The 20,694-nt window shown below is 28.3% G+C and overlaps 3 protein-coding genes across 15 annotated transcripts; 1 reads left to right on the forward strand and 2 right to left on the reverse strand.

Moving 5' to 3' along the window:
• Positions 1-714: 714 nt before the first annotated feature.
• LOC124957293 (zinc finger protein with KRAB and SCAN domains 1-like) lies at positions 715-9,595 on the reverse strand. 9 transcript variants are annotated; one of them, XM_047514208.1, is made up of 9 exons: positions 7,435-9,581; positions 6,179-6,383; positions 5,746-5,909; positions 5,534-5,584; positions 4,437-5,057; positions 4,147-4,307; positions 3,747-4,034; positions 3,321-3,561; positions 715-3,133 (listed from the first exon to the last, which is right to left on the reverse strand). In XM_047514208.1, exons 5-9 carry the CDS (start codon positions 5,055-5,057, stop codon positions 2,885-2,887), a joined length of 1,560 nt encoding a protein of 519 aa, XP_047370164.1. In that variant the 5' UTR covers positions 5,534-5,584; positions 5,746-5,909; positions 6,179-6,383; positions 7,435-9,581; the 3' UTR covers positions 715-2,884. The 9 variants fall into 9 exon arrangements, with proteins under 9 accessions (XP_047370164.1, XP_047370170.1, XP_047370165.1 ...); XM_047514214.1 differs by having other exon boundaries at positions 4,437-4,580; positions 4,698-5,057; positions 6,179-9,471; XM_047514209.1 differs by having other exon boundaries at positions 7,967-7,990.
• A 437-nt stretch (positions 9,596-10,032) lies between these two features.
• Positions 10,033-13,859, forward strand: LOC124957295 (polyisoprenoid diphosphate/phosphate phosphohydrolase PLPP6). Of its 3 annotated transcripts, XM_047514221.1 has the most exons (5): positions 10,033-10,127; positions 10,201-10,241; positions 10,324-10,458; positions 10,556-10,655; positions 10,825-13,859. In XM_047514221.1, the coding sequence occupies exons 2-5, from the start codon at positions 10,233-10,235 to the stop codon at positions 11,205-11,207; spliced, it is 627 nt and encodes a 208-aa protein (XP_047370177.1). In that variant the 5' UTR covers positions 10,033-10,127; positions 10,201-10,232; the 3' UTR covers positions 11,208-13,859. The 3 variants fall into 3 exon arrangements, with proteins under 3 accessions (XP_047370177.1, XP_047370178.1, XP_047370176.1); XM_047514222.1 differs by having other exon boundaries at positions 10,068-10,241; positions 10,864-13,859; XM_047514220.1 differs by having other exon boundaries at positions 10,076-10,241.
• LOC124957294 (alpha-tubulin N-acetyltransferase-like) lies at positions 11,113-20,638 on the reverse strand. Of its 3 annotated transcripts, none has more exons than XM_047514216.1 (9): positions 20,553-20,638; positions 20,249-20,380; positions 17,595-17,744; positions 16,439-16,610; positions 15,386-15,527; positions 14,246-14,342; positions 14,025-14,112; positions 13,781-13,827; positions 11,113-12,350 (listed from the first exon to the last, which is right to left on the reverse strand). In XM_047514216.1, exons 2-9 carry the CDS (start codon positions 20,350-20,352, stop codon positions 12,080-12,082), a joined length of 1,071 nt encoding a protein of 356 aa, XP_047370172.1. In that variant the 5' UTR covers positions 20,353-20,380; positions 20,553-20,638; the 3' UTR covers positions 11,113-12,079. The 3 variants fall into 3 exon arrangements, with proteins under 3 accessions (XP_047370172.1, XP_047370174.1, XP_047370175.1); XM_047514218.1 differs by having other exon boundaries at positions 20,249-20,373; positions 20,553-20,629; XM_047514219.1 differs by lacking the exons at positions 20,249-20,380; positions 20,553-20,638 and having other exon boundaries at positions 16,439-16,739; positions 17,595-17,728.
• Positions 20,639-20,694: the final 56 nt, after the last annotated feature.

Consider the following 20,694-nt stretch of genomic DNA (forward strand, 5'->3'; position numbering starts at 1 on the left):
CTTTAGGGGACGGTTTTTTGTCTTTTATTTTACTTTGTTTTTTTTTTTTGGCGATTGAAAGAGCGTATACTTGTTTGAGGGAATAAATAAATAAATAAATAAATAAAGATAATGCTGTACGTGTGAAAATAAATAAACGAATGTATAAATTAATGTGAGATTAATTAAGTAAATAAAGAAATGAAAAGAATGAATATGTCGTACGTGTGAAAATAAATAAATGAATGTATAAATAAAAAAATAAATAGAGAAATAAAATGAATGAACACGCCGTACGTGAAAATATATAAATAAATAAATAAATGAATGAATGAATAATTATATAAATAAAAAAATAAATAAAAGAATAAAATGAAAGATCACGCCGTACGTGAAAAAGAAATAAATGAATGAATATATAAATAAAAAAATAAGATGAATAAACACGCCGTACGTGAAAAGAAATAAATGAATGAATGAATAAATATATAAATAAAGAAATAAATGAATAAACACGCCGTACGTGAAAGGAAATGAATGAATGAATGAATAAATATACAAATAAAAAAGTAAATAAAGAAATAGAATGAATGAACACGCCGTACGTGAAAAATAAATGAATGAATGAATGAATGAATGAATATATAAATAAAAAAGTAAATAAAGAAATAAAATGAATGAACACACTGTACGTGAAAATAAAAAAATAAATGAATGAATAATATAAATAAAAAAGTAAATAAAGGAATAAAATGAATGAACACATTAAATAAATAAATGAATGAATAAATAAATAAATAAAATAAAATACAATAAAATACAATAAAAAGGAATAAAATAAAATAAAATAAAATAAAATAAATGCACTAAACGCGTCTTCCCTCGTGAGCCATTAACATGTATTAATAATGTAATAAAATTATTTCCAAAATAGCACCCTCTTATCTAGTTTAGCCAAAGAGTCCCCTGTTAATATTCTTATGACATTTACTATGTGGATCATGTGATACTATCTATGCAACGTTAAAATTGAATTGAATATATAAAGAATATAGAATGAGAGAAATATATATATATATATATACATACATATATATATGTATATATGTATATATATATATAAACACATACATAGATATACATATATATATATTATATTTTTTATGTGAATTAGACAGGAGACTCTCGAGCTTTAAATAGATTATAGAATTGCAGTCTTCAATTTTCTCATTTTTTAATCACGGCAAGAACACATTTATGTAAATAAAATAACATATACATACATATACATATATATAAATATATATATATATGTATATATATGATGCCATGAAGCACACCTATTATCAGTCTTTCACTATGATCCAGTCTACGAGTCTAGCACCATTATGCAGCTTTTATTTTATTACGTTATTACCGAGACTAAACGTTTCGAATACCGAATGTATAATTACGTTATTTTTTTTTTCTTTTTTTTTCTTTTTTTTTTTTTTGTTTTATTTGTTTAATTTAATTTGATTTGATTTAATTTAATTAAATTTAATTTAATCCGTTTTTTTTTGTTTCATTTCGTTTCGTTTCGTTTTATTTAATAACAACAATTAATTAATTAGCTCTTAATAATGTCTATATGTAAGTGGCTTTTTTTTTTTGTATTTATCATTATTATTATTTCTTTTTTATGTGTTTTTTTTATTCTTTTTTATTTTTTTTTTGTTAATTTTTTTCTTTTTTTTAAATTTTTTCTTAAACCTTTAATAATAAAATTCGAGGGGGTATTATTACACTGAGAATATTCATCGAAGATTTGAGATCACATGCAGATTTATAGAAATCACATATTAACTTGATAGTCTAATAATATCCGTGTCGATTATGATTAGAGATCGATCGTTTTGAAATCGTTCACGTTTATAATCTTATGATCTTTTTTTTTTTTGGCTTTGGTACGATACGTAATATATGTGTATATATACGTATACATATATATATAAATATATGTATATATATATATGTATACATACACATATAGATATGCAAGAGACAAAATATTGTTCGAAATGTTGAATCTTGCAAAAATTTTATTTATAATTACTTATATCAATCTCTGACCATAACGAAAAAGTCCAAGTACGAAGATGGACGAACGTTTCGTTTTTATAATTAATTTTTTATGATCCTCTACGTTGTGGTAAAAAGAAAAAGAAGAAGAAGAAGAAAAAAAAGATGAAAATTAGATAAAATCAAAAATCTTCAAAAAGATAATAAAAGATTTCTCATAATTTCGAAGTTTCGCGATAGCCTCTTATTCTTCGTTTCACAGCCATTCTCACTTTCAAGATCTTCCTATCATGCTAGATTTAATAAATTAGTAACTGAAAATATATTCGATCGATTTCAAAAAAAAAAAAAAAAAAGAAAAAAAGAAGAAGAAAAATAATTAATGAGACATTATAAAGGCAGAAGAGTGCGGGCCAAAAAGAGTATACCTAAGGGATCAATAAAAAATAATTTTATCCAATCTGTAATGCCGTAAAAAAAAAAAAAAGAAAAAAAAGAAAATCAGCTTACAAAAGTTTCGCAAAAACATGATTAATATTATTTAAAAAAAAAGAAGATCACTTAGGAAGAAAAAAAAATCACTTAGGATTACTTATTTTTGGCCCGATCATCCAACCCCACTCAGAATCCACCCCGCCACGCCCCATTCTATCCCACCCACAGTTCAACCCCGTGCACCACCCTGTTATAAAAAAAAAAAAAAAAAAAAAAAAAAAAAAAAAAAAACAATAAGAAAAGAAAAAAAATAAGTAAAAAACAGAAAACAAATTATTTATCTCTGATCGAAAGTCATTAAGAGGCTAAGTCGTTCTTTCCCTTGTACTAATAATATCTTCGTTTTGCACTAATTCGTCGAGTCAGGATTCGAGGACGGCGATGATGCGGGAGTTTGTACAACGATTGAGTCATCCTTATCGTTAATAGTTGGTGCTATTAACATGCCACGTGGACTAAACGTATCGCAATATAAATTCTCTTTCTTGTGGACTCGTCTAACATGACTGCGTAGATTATCACGTCGTGCACTTCTGTATGCGCAATGCGGACAAAGATGTGGTTTCTCGCCAGTGTGCATGCGACGATGTTGAATCAACTGAATCATCAAAATTGTATACGTATATATATATATATATATACATATATATACGATTAAAAAGAAAAAAAAAAAGAGAAGAGCGAAGTTTTTCCTTTTCTTTCTTGTTTTTGTTGTTTGTAGAGAAATCAAAAAAAAAAAAAACAAAACAAAAGAAAAAAGAAAAGAATATGTTCAATATAATTACCTTCTTCAATTGAACAGTACGGAAGATACAAATATCGCAACAAAAGTAACGATCGTCCCGATGCCTTCTCATGTGTCTACTAAGATCAACCTCGGATGATCTATCTGCGCCGCATACCGCACAGCTAACTCTTGTTTCTGGGGCGGTACCTCTTGCGTGTGCCCTCAAATGCCTTTGGAAAGCTTTTTCGATCGTACAAGCGTAGGAACATAAGGTGCATCGATATTCCTCCCTTTCGTATCTGATTTGTTTTCCGAGAAAAGAGAGGAAGAAAAGACAAAACCATAATCAAACAAAATCACATGAATTAGGAAAGAAATAGAAATAGAAGAAGAAGAAGAAGAAAAAGGATAATTTCAATTTTTAATGATTCTAAATGTACTATCAGTGAATTATTTAAATAATAAATGATTTGGACTTCAGTACCTATACCTAACGCGTTGCAAGGCCAATGTACGTTTTTTCCCTGTTGGTGTCATTCCTTGTGCAACGTGTGCCGCTACATGAGTTTCCATTTCGCATCTACTATTCGTTGTAAAATCGCAACCTGGTGCAGGACAACTCCTTGATTCTCTCATTTCTGTACCATTTAACGTTGGATGACAATTCGCAATGTGTTTCCTTAAAGCTGGCCTAGTTGGGGCTACCACATCGCAAGAACCGCATGAATATCCTCGATGTACGTTACTAACATTTGGACTACTACCTCTAGATCTGTCACAAATCATTTTTTATTGTACTGATTCGTTCGGAAAAAAAAGAAGAAGGAAAGAGAAAAAAAAAGAACAACAAAACAAAAAAAATGTTTATAACTATGCACATATACCTTTCCGTGTAAGAAGAATGTTCACTTTCGGAATCGCTGTCGGAAGGTATATTTGGAATTTGTGTAGCCTCTAATGCCGCAGTAGCTGCTGATAATCTTCCTAACATTGCCGTATACGCACCTAATACCCAACCATTTAAAACTGGTGATACCGCACCTTCCTATATGTGATAAATAATTTAATTATATAATACGGAGAAATTATATATATATATATTATATATATATATATATATATATATATATATATAAGGATTTTTATTTCTAATTAATTAAGTAAAATGACGTACCTTGTCGAGACCTAAACAGGACATCGGATCTAACAATTTCGTTGGAAAATTGTTATTAGATGACTTACGCGAACTTCCTGTACTTCCCGTATCACTTTCCTCGTCCTCTTCATTTTCGTTGGTTTCGATTTGTTCAGAAGAAGTCTGTATAATGTGAAGGATATTTGTTTGTTTGTTTGTTTGTTCTTTTTTTTTATTTTCTTCTTCTTTTTTTCTTTCTCTCTTTCTTTCTTTCTTTCTTTTCGATAAAGTTTTACCTACTTGATTCTCATTATCGTCGGATTTTTCGATGTTATCTTCGTTGACTTCGTTATCATCTCCGCCATCGTCATTTTCTTCATGATAGACTTCATTAGTATCGTCCTTGGCCAATTCTAAATCATTATTACTCCCGGAAGATTTCGTAACTAATCCTATAGGGCCATAGGGCGATGGCCCATTTAAAGCTAACGGCAATGGTACCATATTTGTTGTAGATTGACATAGAACATTAAGAGTTAAAGCAGTCCTTGGAGTTATTTGACACACATATGGGGGTAAGATAGGATGATGTCTACGGGCGAGGCGTGGGTCTCTCCAAAGTTCACCCGCAACGTGAAGACTCCAAATCCCATATTCCATCTAAAGAAAATTTCATAGAAATATATATATATATATATATATATATATATATATATATATACATATATGTTCTGATATTAAATTCAGAACACAATTGAAATAGAGAGATAAATAGATATAGAGAGAGAGCGAAGAGGGGGAGAGAGAAAGAGACAGACAGGGAGGGAGAAAGAGAGATAGAGAGGGAGAAAGAGAGAGGGGGTAGAAAGAGAGGTATAGAGAAACGAAGAGATTAGAGATCTAAATTTACTCGATAGAACAAAGCAAAATATTTTACAAAGAAGAAGAAGAAAAAGAAGAAGAAGAGGAGGAAAAAGAAGAAGAAGAAGAGAAAGAAGAAGAAGAAGAAAAAGAAGAAGAAGAGGAGGAAAAAGAAGAAGAAGAAGAGGAAGAAGAAGAAGAAGAAGAAGAAGAAGAAGAGGAAGAAGATGATGATGAAGAAGAAGAAGAAGAAGAAGTTTTAACGAGCAAATTACCCGTATTATGATCTGTGACGTCAAACATGTGTCCCGGGTTTGGTTATTAAACTGAAATAATTGAGAAAAAATTAACTGTGAATTAATTGTTAAAAAAAAAGAAAGAAAAGAAAATATCGGCTCATAAATATATACACACACAAATACATATATATATACAAGCACAATACATACATACATATATATATATATATATATATCAAATAATTTACTTTTAATAATTTAGAAGATGGATTAAGGGATTTGATGTTTCTCTTACGGGCACCCCTCTGGTGGCCTACCGCAACTGTGCCCGGACGTCATTACGGAAGACTTTTATACCAGAACTCTAGTATTAGCAGGTACAGTAATTACTGGACGACGTCGTTCGACGGTCCTGTTGAATAAAAATAAACCGTTTTTATAATTTTAACCGGTATTCTAAAGAAGACAATAATTTCCCCTCCTCCCACAAACCCACGCCACCCTACCCCAACCCACCCTAACCCACCCCCTTTATACAACCGAACGGATAATGATAAATCAATGGGATCGAAATATAAATATATATATATATGTATATATATATATATATATGTATATATATATATATATATATATATATATACACACATATAGAGAAAAAGAAATTTTTCTTTTAATTACTTTGTTAGAGCGATCTGCCCGGTTACGTGATACTTGGCGCAGGAACGAACCTACGAACGAACGAACGAACGTACGAACGCACGAACGAACGTACTTACGAACAAACGAATGAACGAACGAACGAACGAACGAACTCGCGATATTCCTGACCATCGGACCAACCCTCGTGCATGCATACTTTAGCATAACGTTCTCTATACAATATCTAGAAAGAGAGAGAGAAGAGAGAGAGAGAAAGAGAGAGAGAAAGAGTAAGAGAGAACTACAGAGTTCGGGGTAGAGATGAAGGTATGGGCTATGTGTACGTGTACATGTAGAGAGTCAAAGGGAAAGAGAGAAAGAGAGAGAGAGAGAATGAGGGAGTGGATGAGGATGAGGGTGAGAGAGAGAGAGAGAGAGAGAGATAGGATCCCTCCCTCCCTATCTCTTTCAACCCTCGTATAAAGCGCCATCCTTCTCTCGCCTGGCAACTGCCCTGACCCCCACCCCATTTGCTCTCTCTTGCGAATCGATTTGTTATTGTTTTTGTGTCTGCGGTCCTGGCGGAACGGGAGGCCAATGGAGGGAGGAATATACATCAGTTCTGGGGGTAGAGAGATAGAGGCAAATATATATATGTATATATATATATATATATATATATATATATATATATACATATATAATATGTATGGAGAGAGGGAGAAAGATAGAGATAGGGGAAGGTCCTGGGAATTCTGGTACTGAGAAGTCTCGGTTTTCGAAATGGCCGGGTAAAAGGGTAAAAGAGGGTGAGATATATTGCCCGCGGCACTTCGTGCCTGGGATAGAGGTGGTGGTTCCGCTGGGATGGAAATATAACCAGCACCATGGTTGGTTGAAAAAGACCCAGGGAAAATGGGTGCTCGGGAGTATTTGGTAGGGGAGGAGGAAGAGAAGGAGGATGAGGTCGAGTGCTGGACCGATAGTGGGAGGAGGATTCACGGGGTTCTCGCTAAAACGGGTAATAGTAATGGTAGATGGGTGGGTGGATGGGTGGGTGGGTGAAGGTGGTAGTGATGGTGGTGGTAATGATGGCTGGTGGTCCTGGTGGTCCTGGTGCTGGTGGTAGGTGGTGGTGGTGGTAAAGGTAATGGTGGTGGTTAGGAGAGTATGGTGGGAGAATCCCTGGCAAAGAAGACTCGTACGGGGTTTGGTGGAAGGGAGGGAGGGAGGGAGGGGGGTTAGCTCAGATTCAAAGGGGAAAGAGGGGACTGAGGTAAGGCGAGGGATACTACGTCGGCTTGACAGGTGACAGCCAATCGGACCACTGACGTCACAGATCACTCGCTCGACCGCTCGCACGCACGACCCGATCTACGACGACTACGATTACGATTACGATTACGATTACGAGTACGACGACGATGACGATGACGACGACGACGACGACGACGATGACGACGACGACGACGACGACGACAATCCGACGTGTATTCGACGAAGATAATACACGTAAAAAAATACACAGCCAAGCAAGCTGATCGACTTTCTTCTTCTCGTGGAACCGAGAAGAAATGTATTAAAAAAAAAGAAAAAAAAGGGGTTTAAGAATGAACCGAAAGAAAAAAAAAAAAAAAAAGAAAAAAATAAGATAACTATGGCTCAAACGAGGCGACGTTTTTGCGTTTGTTTGTTTGTTTTTTTTCTTTTTTTTTTCTTTTTTACTTTTAAAGTGATATCCCGCGAGTACACGTATCGAAAATAAATAAAGGTTATTTGGAGAGATAGAATATTTTTTTCGCGCTAGTACGGTAGTAGGGTATTTACGGTGCTAACCGGCCGATATCCCCGCGCGACGTCTCTATCTCGTTACCATTACACTCGGATGTATGAAATGCGCCAGAAGGCATACACCATCCCCCCACAATAGCCCTATTTATGATTGGGCAAAATTGCTTTCCATGCGCAGAATAAAATCGCGCGCGTCTGGAAAAATCCGCGGTGCTGTAAGCGAATCTCAAACGTATTCCTATGAAAAAGGGAATCCGCATAATTCCTTTTTAATTATTTCTTTATAAAAGCTTACGAACATTAAATTAAATTCTTTTTATAGTCATTCTTTTATGTCAATCATCCCCCTGGTATTTAATATATTTCCTTTTTACGTTTTTATTCCTAGCGTCCTCGAGCAAAACTTGCGAAAAATTAAATATGGCGATATCCGCGAGCATGCGCATAACAATTACCACCCATGTCTATCCGTTAGCCAATCAGCATTCGCCAATTTTATTCCGTTCGTCGTCGTTAGAGCGCGCCACCATTGGCCATCTTCCTTTTCTATGTTTTTTTTCTTCTTCTTAACGACGTACGCATGCGACGCCATTTTTTTTATCTCTCTCTTTTTTTTCTTCCCCTTTTTTTCATGACGTCAACGGCTATCACCGCCGCGGGGAAATTAGCATTTGTGCTAATTTCTTTTTCCCTTTTTTCCCTCTCTTTTTCTTTATCCTGAATAACGATTTAACGTCCATCTTTATTTTTTCATGGTTTAAATAATTCCATGAAAATTAAATTATCTGCTCCTCCTCGTTATTTTAAGTTTCATAATTTTAACTAATCTGTTTTACTTTTTTTTTATTTTTTTTTTTTTTTATTTTTTTTTTTATTTTTTTTCTCCCCCATTTTTTAAAACTTTTTCCAATAGAAATTATGCATCATCCAAAGTTTTGAAACTGAATAAAAACTTGTTTTCTCACTTTCTACATTATACTAAATATTAATCAAGCAAAATCTTATAAAGAATTTATTTGAAAAGAAATATTATAGATTTGAGATTAAAATATAAATTTTGTATTGGATAATATAAATGTCACATATTAGCCACAGTATACCAATTTTGATAAAATAGAATTGACAAAATATGTTATAATGTTGGAAGGATAGATTTTATTTTATCATCAATGATATTTTATGATACTTCTCTTTTTAATTTTTTATATCATTATTATCAATAAAATATTTTATATCATTATATTCAATAAAATATATTATAAAAGCTTTACAATCTGACACATCATAGGAGATTTTCACATTTTCTTTAGACTTCTTTTAATTTTAACTAGAGAGCAATGACCTATTACAATCTAACATCTATCATGAATAATAGTAGATGTAATATTGATTTTTTTTAAATCATGAAAACAAGATATAACACTACAAATTGTACTAAATCATACAACTAAAAGAGTTTTAAAACATTACTGAATTTCAAACAGAGGTGGTTGGGAAATATGAAACTTGCCATGCGCAAAACAATTGAAGGCACTCTTTTAAAACAAGAAAGAGATGAAATACAAAATATTAACAAAATAAAAGAGAACAATTGTAACAAGGATGGTTAGTTTTAAGAAGAAAAAGATCATTTTTAATAAAGAAGGATCATATAAAAAACAAAAAGTCATTTTTAATAAGATAAATCAATTTTAAGAAAATGGAATCCAATAATTTAATTTTTTATTAAATTTTAAAATAAATAAACTGAAATATCATGAAATATTAAAAAACAATTAGAATATTTAATGTTTAATAATTTCACATACCTTTCTTGAATGATTTGAATCTGGACTTTATTTTTATCGTGCTTCCATAAGTAAATGCAGCATGCAACGAATATATTGAAACACATTTTGACAGTAATATAATTATTTCTCGCGAAGTAAAAGCAACTATTTATGAGATTTTATAACTTAAACAATTGTCACGATCCGTTCACTTCGATTGCTTCTTTATGACTCTTTAGTTCTTTCTGATCGAACTACTTCTTGTTAGCAAGCGATACTACATTAATTAATGTAATAAGTTTTTGAATTCACGTTTTCAAATTCCACCGCTAGCTACCAGCGCCACCAGCGCTGTGGGCGTTTTTTTCGTTTGCAAATTTCTAAATTAACCGTAAGCTTAAGTCAAACTCACTACTATTGAAGTAATGGTAAAGATATTTACTTTAGTTAATAATTAATATTAAAATATATATAATCCAAAGTAGCGACTAAATTTTTAAGGTCGTGATCAATCGAAAATTTATTCATCGGTTATGGATCAGGTATTACTTTTAAAATAAATAATGTTTTTATATTTTCAATCATAGATATTACATATCACTTTTTTTCTATTTTCTTTCAAAGGAAGAAAAACGACAAGTTCCATCATTTTTGAAGAAGATTTTGGATGTCGATGTTTATTTAACAAAGGTTTTTGTTAATTCATTGGAAAAATATCTACCAGTGAGGCAGCTTCAAACACATTACAAAGCATTAGAGGTATTTTATAATAAATATATTTAAATGTAACACCTCATCTGTTTATTACATAGATCAATTTGAAGAGGTTAAGAATTAATAATTTCATTTTTCAAAGATATCATGCCATGGAATACCTTGGATTGCTTTGACATTAGCTTCAATATGGATTTTTCATCTTACATCACTTTATCAATTACAAGTCAATCTTTTTATTGGTAAGTAATAAATATTTCTATATGAATAAATGATAAAAAAGAAACAAAAACAAACTTTCAGAATGAAGAATGATACAGCATTAAATATGTTTCAATTAAATTTGAATAAATTTTCCTTTAGATATATCATTGATATAATCTAATATATATATTATGGAAATCTTTTCAGGCTTTTTAATTGACTTATTATTAATTGCAATATTGAAAGCATTAACAAGAAGAAGACGTCCAGCAGTTAACGATGATCCATTTGCAATAGGTCCTGATAAATATTCTTTTCCATCTGGCCATGCCTCACGTTGTACATTCATTGTCTATTATTTTTTGTATTTATGGCCATTGCCTATCATTTTTGTACCATCATTATTAGCCTGGTGTACTTGCGTATGTTTGTCTAGACTTTTAATGAGACGACATAATATATTGGACGTGGGTATTGGAATAATTTTAGGCATTCTTGAAGGAATGATTATTGGTTACATGTATTTAAGTCAAGATACATGTATAAATTTAGTTACTTGGATTACAAACGAAAAAATAGATGACGTATGAATTAATTGACCTTTAAATATTCTATTTGTTATGCTTTTCTAATGAACCATTTCTTTTTTCGTTTCTTCTTTCTTTTTTTTTTTTTTTTTTTTTTTTACAAATTCTCTGTTACAATTCGATATATATATATGTGTTTTTTTTATGATTGACAAGTGTTCTTCTTAAGGAAATTATATGATTCTTTAGTTTTGTCAAATTATTCTCTACCATAACGAATTTCTTTCTTTTTTTTTTTCTTTTTCTTTTTTATTTAATTCATTATCTACATACGTGGACAAAAAGTAATAAAAATATTTCATAATATGAGACTGTAAATTATATACCCTATATATTATGACTAGATATTTATCTCGGTGTCAGTATAGAATTTATATAATTAAATCCTAGTCCTGATTTAATAGGTTTAATTTTTATCATTTGTTAAAAACTAGTCTGCCACTATTCTTATAAATTCTACAATTTAGTATCAATTTTTTGATGCATCTATTATTGTACTCTGTATTGATAGAGTATTAAACTAATATGATATTAATACTGTATATGCAATTATTACAATAAAAATTAAGTACTAAACTAATTAAGTATATTTAAAAGCATATGTGTGTGTATGTGTGTGTATAAGAATCTTGAAAAAAAAAAGTAATGATCATAAAGAGATAAAAATATAAATAAACAATTAAAAGGAAAAATCACGCGAGAAAAAGTTTTGTCATAAAAACGCAATGCTTTTTTTTTTTTTTTTTTTTTTTTAACATAATACGTATTAAGAAGCATTTGAACGGGAATTATTACCGTAGCATCAAATTCTTTATTTCTATCTTGTTTCTGATAAATGTCATTTATAAACGTTCCTCTTTTTTTTTTTTCTTTCTTTACCACAACGGTGAATGATAAAATTTAAGATCAAGATGACCGTGCTGATTGTTTCCAGTTACTTCTTGGCTGCACGAAGGGGATGGTTTAACAGTTTTTTCAGTTTCTATTATAACAGGAGCGAATGATGTTGCTTCATTATTAGGAACAACTGTCGTTGATATAATTGGTAATTCATTTGTATGTTGCTTTTGATCTTCCTCCGAATACAAGCTTAAAGATCGTGGTCGTTCCAGTTTTGTTGTAATAGGAGAAGAGATAATGTCCTCGCTGAAATATTAATCTCTCCGTGAAGACGCGGAAAAATTATTAAATATAAATAAGGAACATCATGCAAATATTGTTTCGACATACAATATAACATTTCAGTGATTTCTGATTTATTTTATTTGACATAAAAAATTCAAGAACACACATATATTAAAGGGGACAAAAAAGTTACATAAAAAATAAAATTGCAAACAAAGCTTCAACCACCTTCTCTGAAGGCTTTAGAAAATTATCTAATGATAATGTAAACGTAGCATAGTTTTTAAATAAAAATTATTATTCATTGGATAAATTTTAATAGAGATATATATATATATATATATACCACCAATTCTTTTCTTAAATATTAATACATTATAATCAAGAATTGTTATTAATAATGCAACGAAGAATATTTTACAAATAGCCAGAAATTTTGTCAGAAATTTTTTTTTTTTTTTTTTTTTTTATATATAAAGATTGCACATTCAGAGTACTGATCCATAAGATATTTTGCTAAACGATAATAAGCATAAAATTATGCGAAGCGTGAAAATAATAATAATAATAGTAATAATATAACAAAAAAAAAAAACAGAAAAAAAATTTGAATGAGATCGGTGCAAGTGATTTTAAATATTAAAATATAAATATCACAATTAACTAATTATATACTATATGCATGTGTAAAAAGACATACACAATTAAAGTGTTTGAAGTATTTTTTAAGTGCGAGTATTAACAAACAATGCATTTGAACGACAATGTTTGTTTTTCATATTATTTACGAAATAACTTCTACTACATAAATATATTTATTATTTCCTCTATCACCTTTGAACGTTAATAATTAATTCATCAAGAATAAATTATTTAAATAAATATATATGTTAACATTTTGTAATAATCAATGACTATATTCTAAACAAAATTCACAAAGTTTATGCCTTTGTTATTTAGTAATACTCAGGGGAAAAAAAAAGAAGAAAAAAAAAAAAAAATAAAAAACATATATATATATGTTTTATGCATTAATCTCACAAAATTGTCATGAATTAATACATAAATAATGATCTAGATAAAATCGAAAAAAGACTTTTTTTTTTCTTTGAACTATAATTTAAGATGTATCCCCCCCAAAAAAAAGATATATATATATATAATTTTTTTTTTTTTTTTTTGACAATAACAATCATTTCATTTAACAATTCTGAAACGAAGTTTGTTACTTCTTTTTAAAATAGAAATGTGAATAATCAACTTTTGGCTAAGAGTCCTGATTCTCTTTGATGTACGAAAAGAGAAAAAGAAAAAAAAAAAAAAAAAAAAAAAAAAAAAAAAAAAAAAAAAAACAAATATAAATTGTTTAACTAAATAGTTTGTACAAATGCTTTAGGAGAACGCACAATAAATTTCAATCGTTGATACACTTTTACTCCGATTTTACTCACCCTGTACGTTCAATTGATTGACCAAGCATCGCGGTATTATGGATTATCTATAAAAAAAAAAAAAAAAAAAAAAAAAGAAGAAAGAAAAGAAATCAATTGTCATTCTCAAATAGATCTTATATAATTAAATATAAATTATAGATAATAATGAGATATGGTTTTGTAAATTCGATTAAAAAATTAAATAATCTAACAATTACAAGTATTATAATTTAATATTAATATTGATTATAAATATACTCACGTTTGCCATTGAACATGGCGGTCGTCCAGCAGCGTATCTACCGTAAGAACTACGAGTAACTGTAGAAACATACGGTATACCATTCGTACTAAAAAAATAATTTTTTTTTTTTCTTTATAAATATCTATTAATAATTATTTTATTTAATTAATTAATCATATACACGCACACATACACACACACACACACACAAGCACACGCATCATTTAAAACGCACCTACCTATTACTTTTTGCTGCATTATTATTTGGTGGTGTGCCGATATCAAAAGAATGTCTTGGTGGTAAACTGTATCTATTAGCTCTGACATCTTGAATTTCTAAACAGAAAAAAAAAAAGTTACAATTTAGAAATGATATTCTAAGTATTGACATTAGAAATAGATAGTCTACATAATGCAATAGAAATTATACAGTAGTTTAAAGAATACTTTCATAAATCTATTATTTTGTGAATAGTAAATAAGTTGGTATATTTGTAATTGACATGTAAATCTAAGTCAAGGATTGACTTAGATTTATATGTCAATTGAAATCGGTTTCTTAGAAAGAGCTATAAGCTTCTTTAAATTAATTATCAAATGGTATTGACTGTTACTTTCAACTTCTTTCTTTTTTTTTTCTTCTTTTTTGTTTTTTTTTTTTCCTTTTTCAATGCAATATTATTGCCAAGTATCTGACCTATTTATATATATATATATATATATATATATATATATATATATATATATATATATATATATATATATCAGACTGACTGACCTTGACATGTACCTTTTTCGTACCTTTAAAATGAAGTGGGATCGACGATGACTCGACTATAGCCTTGTACTTTTACGACGTTATTGAGATTACCAGACAGGACTTTGTATGGTTCTCTCTCTCTTTTTCAATATTTTACACAATGGTATATATGTATATATATATATATATATATATATATATATATATATATATATATATATATATATACATAATATGTATAATATACATAATAATTTTCATATACTAACTTTGTCCCATTTAAGTATCGTCGATTAATTTATCATTATTATTATGTAAATAATATAATTCCTTTTATTTATTTATTTATTTTTCTATTGTATTTTAGATTTACACTTTTTATTATTATTATTATTATTATTGTTATTATTATTATTATTATTATTATTATTATTATTATTATTATTATTACTATTATTATTATCTTTTACCAGGGCCAATTTCTATCTAGCTCTTATTTTATTGATTTTATGTATACCAGTAAACACGCCCAGTTGATAAGTCTTATTGGTAAGCCTTATTAATTGACTATTATTGATTAAACAATAAGAGAAAAGAAAATGTAAAAAAAGAAACTTACCGTCATCGAAAAATCCTTGGAACACAACGAATTTATTATTCTGCGTAATGATTTTCGTCAATCCATAATGTTTTTGTAGAAAGGCAAGAAATTTCTCCGAAGGTCGGTCAATCGCCAATTTCACTGGCCTAATATTTTCTTCCTAGAGAAAAGAATGTTTTTTTTGTTTTTTTTTTTGTTTTTTTTATCTTTTTTTTAGAAAAACCAAAAAGAGAAATTGTCCATAATTTTCGAATTTATTATTAACGTTTAGAAATGTTAGAAAAAAAAAATATATATATATATATACACATATGATTATTTGTTTTTTAATTGTACGTATTAATAATTATAATAATTGACCGTGAAATATAAAATGATTCGAATATGTAGAAAGTTTGTTGATCTCTTTTTCTCTATCTATTTCACTTTAACGTCAAGATTTATCTAATAAAAGAGAGCACAGGTAGAAACGTTGCCCATGCACCATGGATTAGATAGAAATCAACGAACCGTGTCGAAATAAACGGGCATGCACGAGTTCAATCACCTTCTTTCGACTCTACCTTCGAATCGTAACACCCACTTAATGTTTTACGTTTACTAATCATTTTTCTTGTTCACGTTATTAGATCATTCTTTTACGTTACTTCTTTTTCTTTTATTTATTTATTTATTTTTTTTTCTCTTCTTCTTTTTCTTTTTTCTTTATAATACGAAAGACAAATTTATAAAGTGTTATAAATCTAAATGTGAAAAAAAGATTAAGAATTACAATTAACAAAATTTCATATATTATTGAATCGTAATGATTATTATTTTTATTAATGAAATGTTAACTTAAGAATGTATTTATCTATTTACAAATTTTTTAATCGATTCTTCTTCTTTTTTTTCCCCTTTCCATTTTTCTTTTTTCGAGCAAAATAAAATTCTATACGAATATTTTATAACTGTTGTTTAAAAAAACATATATATATGTATATATATATATATATATATATATATATTTATGTACAATTTTTTTTTGTTCTTCCTAAAATTAATTTTTGAACTTATCGATTAACAACTTACGGACAGCATGTACTGATAAAGAATATTTCCAAGTCCCATACGCTGTCGGGATTCATGAATATAAAAATCCAAGATACACCGTGGTCTCAACTGATAATTCGCTCCCGTTTCATCGAACATGAACAAATTCTTTGATCCAGTTTTCAGCAACCCTACCACGCTTCCCAGGTTGCTAAAAAAAAAAAAGAAAAAGAAAAAGAAAAGAAGATGAAAAGAAAAAAGAAAATGAGAAAAAGGAAGAAAGAAATCGATGATTCGAACGTTTACACGCTCTTGCATTTAATGATTATAGGTATGATTACTTTAAGAGATAAAATAAAATAAAATAAAAAAAAAAAAAAAAAAAAAAAAAAAAGAGATAAAAATATAAGATTGGTCAGCAAAAAATATTCCAACTGATTAACATTACTGTGAGATAATGTTTATATTATTGTTTAAGTAGTGACCTAATTCTCTTCAAAGCCTTAAAAATGATAATAAAATAAAAAGGAATTAAAAAAAAAAGTAAATTAAAAAAAAGAAGAAAAAAAAAAAAGAACTTTATCTCGAGATCCTTTCATTATCTCTCGAATTTATTTCTATGACTGTGTGAGATTATTACTGGGCAAAAAAAAAAAAAAAAAAAGAAAAAAAAAAGAAAAAAAAAGAAATTAAAAAATGAGCAACGACGAACATTAATATAATAAATTGAAGTAGATAAATTGAAGTCAGAGAGTATTCTTAAAATGAACGTAATATCTTTTACTCTTCGTTCCACCTATTTTTTTTTTTTTTTTTTTTTTTTTTTTTTTTTAAGAGAAAAGAAAGAAAGTAATAGAAAAGAAAAAAGAAAAAAACGGCCTGAAAGACTCCTGCAGTAAAACCCAGCTTCGTTATCGATCCACTAGCTAGCTATATATATATATATATATATTGCTATATACTTTGAAAGTCTTTCTGCTAGAAAATATATAACTCCTATTATTCGTCCATATTGTATGCTGAATATTGTTTCCTAAATTATTATTATTATTATCATTAATATATATATATATATATATAGAAAAATTTTATAAAATTTTTACGATAGTATTATATAAATTGAAAATTAAATGATATAATATATAAAACAAATAATGAAAGATAAGAAGATAAAAATTTTTGAATAAAAAATTACTTGTTCGCTTCGTTGTCTACGAAAAGATAAACAATGTGATCTGTGTCACGAAGTTTAACAGCACTTGTTATTGATTTACTCAATCCTTGAGCCTTAGCAGAAGCTTCTCCCATGTCGTCCAAAATTTTACTTAATTGCCGTTGACATTCGCTGTAACGTTATCAAAAACAAAAAAAAAGATTAATTATTATTTTATATTATTATTATTTTTCTTTTTTTTTTTTTTTTGTGAAATAGTCAAGTTATAAATACCAATGACTATTTCACAAAAATGATATGTGTGTGGATGTGAAAAAAAAAATTAAATCAAATTAATTCGATGTTACACGTGATGCATAATAGAAAATTATTACATCACGAACGCATTGTTACATAATACACGTTGGTATGCTCGTTGTATTACAACTTTCAACTAATCTTGTAATAGCTAATATGACATATATGTTTACATATATATATATATATATATATCATTGTGGATTAGATTTACGTTTGAAATTTCTTATTAATTAGATTATAGTATATGTTATATATTTATTGCTATGACAAGTTTGTAATCATTGTCTATAAGTTATGGCCTTAACATCAATCTGTAATAGTTTAAGGATAAACGATAGATAAACAACGTTAAATATTTTTTCTTATAGCTGTTATATGTGTCACAAATGGTAATAGATATTTAGTTATTCGATCAATTCGTCTATATACATGTATCTAAAAATACGTTTATAGATATCATAAAAAAGTTAGCAAGTTCTATGATATTTCTATTGGCTGGTAAATTTTATAATGAGATTTTCATCCCCTTTTTTTTTCTTTTTTATTTTTTTTTTTTTGGAGCGAAGTAAAATTCTATACGAATATTTCGTATCACTCTATACTTCGTTCTTTCAAAAAAAAAAAAAAAAAAAAAAGAAAGACGTATGTATATGTGTACATATATGTATATAAATTTACTTTTTTAATTTAACTTAAATAAACGATATTAAATAAATAAATATCGTTTGAGAATATTTTCTTAATTATTATTTTTCTTTTTTTATTTTCTATTTTTTTATATACGACAATTTAATATTAAAGATTATTCGATTAAACGAACTATAGGCATTTCCTTCATCGTAAATTTCATTAAAATATTATACTTTATTTGGAATCGTTTCAATGACGAATAATATCAAAATTTCATCACAAATATAATAATAATATTATACTATATTTAATAATTAATATAAAAAATTATTCAATCTTTAAATAATTGTATAAACGATAAATGCATATACCCAAGCTTTTATAAATATATTCGATTTTAATTGTCAAATTTCAAAATTAATTAATTCCTGCGAAGTGAAATTATCTTTTTAAAGAAAACAACAATAACAACAACAACAACAACAACAACAACAACAACAACAACAACAACAACAACAACAACAACAATAATAATAATAATAATAATAATAATAATAATAATAATAATAATAATAATAATAATAATAATAATAATAATAATAAATTAATGAAGCATTTATGTTTTATTATTTCTATCAAATATGAATAAACGTAGAATGTATTAAATTCCTTACGTTACTACATTCTAGTATGAATAAAGTGCAAAAAGGAAAGATGAATCTGTGAGAGACAGAGAGAGAAAGAGAGAGAGAGAGAGAGAGAGAGAGACCAAGAGAGAGGAAGAGAAGGAAAGAGAGAGAGAGAGAGAGATAGTTTTCCACATAATAACGGAGCAAATAAGAGGAGGGGAAGCAGTGAGAAAGCACTCTACCATTTCGTCATAGACTTCCGTGAACGTTCGCGAGTCACTGCATAAGAATTTCTTCCAACGTTTTAATATTTTTTTCTCTCCTTTCTTTTTTCTTTCCTTTCTTTCTTTTTTCTCTCCTTCAAATTAAAATTATATGCAACCACACATAAAAATAACATACACATACACACGGGCGCGCGCGCGTAAAAAAAAACATAAATCACACACAAAATATACATACACATATATATACAGCCACGCATAACAAACATAAAACACATATATATATATATACATATATATATATATATGCATACATAGATATATTTCATTGTATATTTATCAATAACGAAATCAAGAAAATATAATTAGGTTTCATTATCCAAACACATTTTCTATATCTCATAATAATAATAATAATAATCGTCGATATCATAATCGATCATTATCGATGTAATCGATATATCAGTTAATTGATACGTCTCAAAATAAAACTGTTGAAAGATCGTAAAGATTATATTGATCTATATTTTCCAAGAAATCGTATTGATTATATAAGAAATTTTTTTTTTTGTATTGAAATCTCACGTTAATCACTATCCACACAATGTAATAATATCTCTTACGTACATATATATATATATATATATATGTATATATATATATAAATTACGCATCGATAATAATTGGGCGAAGCCTTTCTCATCTACTCAATCTATTTCGCGCCAGCGTATTAGGGTTCATGTAACATGACCGATTAATAACGCAAGTGTAAATGTCCTCTTATATATGTTACAAAATAAATGAAACCAAACAAACAAAAAAAATATAAATATATAATAATAATAATAATAATAATAATAATAATAATAATAATAATAATAATAATCCTTACTTTAGTTCACGACGATCTCCTTTAAAATCTTCCGGTATGAGAATATGAGTAACCTTGTTAATTTTCCTTGGTAGAAGTTTATTGACGTTGAACTTGAACTCCATCTTTCGAAATATCTAGTATTTCTGAAGTCTCAAAAGGCAAATCGATGATTAGAGATCAAAGAACGTGGACATATATATACATATATATATATATATATGTCTGTGTGCGTGTATGTATGCATGTATGTATATGTGTGCGTGTCGTGTGTGTGTGTGTGTGTGTGTATGGGTGGGTGGATGTCCCACTTTTTTTCGTATACCTTCAAAAAATGGTTCCTCTCTTTCTTCCTTTTTTTTTTGTCGGTCGTTGTTGTTGTTGTTGTTGTTTATCTTCTTTAGAAAAAATATTAAACGAGTCACGAAGTTCTGCTTTTGTTTTTTTTTTCTCCTCTTTTTCTTCTT

The sequence above is a fragment of the Vespa velutina genome, chromosome 25 (genome assembly GCF_912470025.1).
Source record: "Vespa velutina chromosome 25, iVesVel2.1, whole genome shotgun sequence".
In the NCBI taxonomy this organism is placed as follows: Eukaryota; Metazoa; Arthropoda; class Insecta; order Hymenoptera; family Vespidae; genus Vespa; species Vespa velutina.